The 4,210-nt window shown below is 35.0% G+C and overlaps 1 protein-coding gene across 1 annotated transcript in view; it reads right to left on the reverse strand.

The window, feature by feature from the left end:
• LOC107675569 (microtubule-associated serine/threonine-protein kinase 1-like) overlaps positions 1–4,210 on the reverse strand; it is a 64,653-nt gene that overhangs the window by 15,745 nt on the left and 44,698 nt on the right. The window contains 1 exon segment of the mRNA XM_016469981.1: positions 2,100–2,232. Within this exon segment, the coding sequence (XP_016325467.1) occupies positions 2,100–2,232 (133 nt within the window).

The raw sequence follows: 4,210 nt of genomic DNA on the forward strand, positions 1-4,210 counted from the left end.
TTTATTTGATTAAAAATACAATAAAAACAGTAAAATTATGAAATATTATTACAATTTAAAATAACTATTTTCTATTTGAATATATTTTAAAATATAATTTATTTCTGTGATGCAAAGCTGATTTTTTTCCCAGTCTTCAGTGTCACACGATCCTTCAGAAATCAGTCTAATATGCTGATTTGCTGCTCAAGAAACATTTCTGATTATTATCAATGTATTAAAAAAACATTATGTAAACCGTGATACATTTTATGAGGATTCTTTGATCAATAAAAAGTTCAAAAGAACAGCATTTATTTGAAACAGAAATCTTTTGTAACATTATAAACATCTTTACTTACACTTTTGATCAATGCATCCTTGCTGAATAAATGTATTAATTTCTTTCGAAAAAAGAATCTTATCTAACATTCATAAATAATTAGCCATCTGCCTGTCTATGAGCAATTCAGCAGCATAATGCCTAATCAAGTCTAAAAACAACACCTCCAGTCGCCACAGCAACCATCCATTCTAGAGAGAAAAATTAAGCATCACTGATCTAAATAAAGACTGTGATATAAATAAACAACACTGAAATAAACACAAACAAGCTCTAAAGCAGCAATTAAAACAGCACTTTCTTTGTCAGACTCTAGCTGAGTTCAATAAACTACCATATAGAAAATAATTTTAAACTTCATTTCATCTTGTGCAGCCAGAAAATGAAGTGAGGGGACTGAAACGAGTCTTTGCAATTTCACAGACCCGAGTGAAATCTGTTTTCCCAGGGATGCAGTTTCACAGCATCCAACTAAAGCTGGATGACATGCAGAGCAGTGCAGGATTTAAAACTGCATTCACAGATCTGTGAAATCTCATTAGGACATAATCATATTCAATAAAAACAACAATGAAAATGATGCATACAGTCCCAAATGAAAAGGATTAGCTATACATGTTACACTCATTGAATGCAATGAAATTAAGTTAACTAAATTAAGTTGAATGTTCAATTAAAGTTCACTGTTTACATTTTAAATTAAATTGTGTAATATCTGTGCTATTAGTGTCACTAAACTGAATTGCAATACAATTAACGGCCTTCGAGGAATAAAATTACATAAATGTGCTGTTTGAGAAACTAGTTGACATTTTCATTTTTTAAGTTTTTAGTACAATTATCAGCCACAAATTTCTAGTCAAATCAAATTAAATATATAATAATAATAACATACACTACTGTTCAAATGTTTGGGGGTCATTAAGATTTTTTAATGTGTTTGAAAATAGTCTCTTCTGCCCGCCAAGGCTGCATTAATTTAATCAAAAATACAGTAAAAACAGTAACATTATGAAATATTATTACGATTTAAAATAACTATTTTCTATTTGAATATATTATAACATGAAATTTATTGCTGTGATCAAAGCTGAATTTTCAGCATCATTCCTCCAGTCTTCAGTGTCACATGATCCTTCAGAAATCATTCTAATATGCTGATTTGATGCACTAAACTGAATTGCAAAAATAATGATTGTTTTTCAAACGCTACCCCAGTCTTCCATTAGTCAGTCAATAGCCTAAACTCAACGCTACTGGTTGAGCCAATGCTACTAATTAGAGCTGGTGAGATGCTGAAACAAACAGAGCATTGAGTCACATTGTTTATATCGTGGAAATGAACATAGAAACCTCTTACATATATCTGTAAATTAAGCTGGGATAGAAGAGAAAACACACACTTCAGCTTTAACTGAATAGACCGAGCAACATTCAAAGATATTCAGAGTGCATTTTCTGCCTGAAAAGTGTTGTGTTGTGTTTAATTGTGCAGTGCGAGAGAGTAAGTGTGTGTTTTTATAAAAAGCCCCATTACTCAAGAGCCGGCTGCTGTTTGCCAGGTTCACAGCGGTGCTTACACATTTCCCTGCTTTCTTGGCAGGAATACAAACTTCTCACCGCCTGTGCACCCCACCTTAACCTGCTCCATAATCTCAACAATGTCTCTCAGCATGACCTACATTTCCCTGCCTCTCTCCGGCTTCTTCTACGCTCTTTCCCTCCAGAGACAAACGCTCTCGCTGTGTGAGGATGTTCAGTGGTGTTCGTCTCTCACCTTCCAGAGGGTCTCTGGTCAGGCCGAGCTGGCTGATGATGTATCGCGGGATGTCTGCTTTCATTAGCTGGCCCTCTTTAGCGTGGTCTTCTGCTGCCTCCAGTAGGTGGTAGAACTCTTCAGGGTTAAACTCCTGAAACAACATGCAAATAATGTTGTTTTTTGGTCAGTTGCTGCATTCTGCAGTCAAATACATGCCTGTTTAAAAGATTGGGGTTTGTAGAATTCTTAATATTTTTGAAAGAAGTCTCTTATACTCACCAAGGCTGCATTTATTTGATCAAAAATACAGTAATATTGTGAAATATTATTAGAATTTAAAGTAAGGTTTTTTTATTTGAATATATTTTAAAATGTAATTTATTCCTGTGATGCAAAGCTGAATTTTCAGCATCATTACTCCAGTCTTCAGTGTCACATGTTCCTTCAGAAATCGTGAAAAAATGCTGATTTGCTGCTTAAGGAATGTTTCTTATTATTATAAATGTTGAAAACAGCTGCTGCGTCATATTTTTGCAATACACCATTTAGGTATTCAGATAAAATAATGGTAACACTTTACAATAAGATTCCATCTGTTAACATTAGTTTACATGAACTAACAATGAAAAATACTGAAATAATAATTCATAAATCATTTATGAATCTTAGATTTCACCATTTACTAATACATTATTCAAATCAAAATTATATCTCAATATTTAATGGACCTGAGTTAACATGAACTGAAATGAACCGTTAATATACTACTATTAATAATATACTATTGCTCATTGTTAGTTAATGCATTAACCAATGTTCACTAGGGATGGTAAGATTCACCGATTCGCATCGATGCATCAACATAAAAGTTAACGATACGATGCATCGATTTAAAAGAAGTGTGCATTGGATACAAGTTGGCATTTGTATCACGATGCATCGTTTCTAACATATTTGCATCGGTAAGAACCAATTCATTTATATATAATTATTAGTAGATGCACTATACTTTTATTATTTAGAAAGTGACCAATATTTTATATGTAGATTGATTTCTCCTCTCTGAACTGTTTCTCAAGCGTGTTCTCTCATCACTGGTGCTGCTGCATGAATCTGACGAATCACAACACTACGGAGACCTGAGGCCTGTTTCATAAAAGATGCTAAGACAAGCGGGGATTAATGTCCAAAACCTTAGTGAAATAACCTAACAAATCAATCGGGGCTGAAGCGGTTCCATAAACGACTATTTAAGTTCGCGCAATCTCACTAATTTGTGCACGCTTACTCTCAAGCAGCCCTTAATGTCGATCATGGATCAAATCAATCCACCACGGCAAACAGTGAATACATTTGTGCTGTTTAATGCATTTGAAAGTGACCAATATTTTATATGTCGATTGATTTCTTCTTTCTAAACTGTTTCTCAGGCACGTTCTAGCTTTTATCACCACTGCTGCTACGTGAATATGACGTATCACAACACTACGAAGACCGAGGCGTTAGAAGTCAGTTTATTTTTGATTTGCTGTCTATCTGAACCAAAGAAATAAAATGAACTATCTGTACCATATTGACATTGAATTGCATGGAATCGCATTGTGTTGAATCGAAATCGGATCGCATTGCATCGTAATAGGGATGAATCGTATCGTATTACATTGGTAGCTGCTTCATATGTATCTTTAATGTATCGTATCGTTGGCTCTGCATCGAGATGCGTATCGCATCAGCCTCAGTTATGGAGATGTACATCCCTAATGCTCACTGATGGGACCTTATTGTAAAGTGATACCAAAATAATTCTCAACTCAGTATTGCATTTCCACATATGTCTTTATCTGGTGATCCATATTATTTATTTATCCACTGATCCGTATTTCCAGTGATTGCACTGCTGGACACATTTTCAGGGGTCCTTTGTGTTTGATAATACCAGTCGAAGGGTTTGTTACACTCAAGCCTTTCAGCACATTGTACTTTCTTCTCCTGACCCCTGGTGACCCCATCAGCCAGTTGCCATGGCAACTGCACAACGTAAGCTGAAGAAGCAACCAAGCCTAGCGACCGGCAGATCAATTCAAGTGTGTGTGTGTGTGTGTGTGTGTGTGTGTGTATGTATGTGTGTG

The sequence above is a fragment of the Sinocyclocheilus anshuiensis genome, unplaced genomic scaffold (genome assembly GCF_001515605.1).
Source record: "Sinocyclocheilus anshuiensis isolate Anshui unplaced genomic scaffold, SAMN03320099.WGS_v1.1 scaffold469, whole genome shotgun sequence".
NCBI lineage: Eukaryota > Metazoa > Chordata > Actinopteri > Cypriniformes > Cyprinidae > Sinocyclocheilus > Sinocyclocheilus anshuiensis.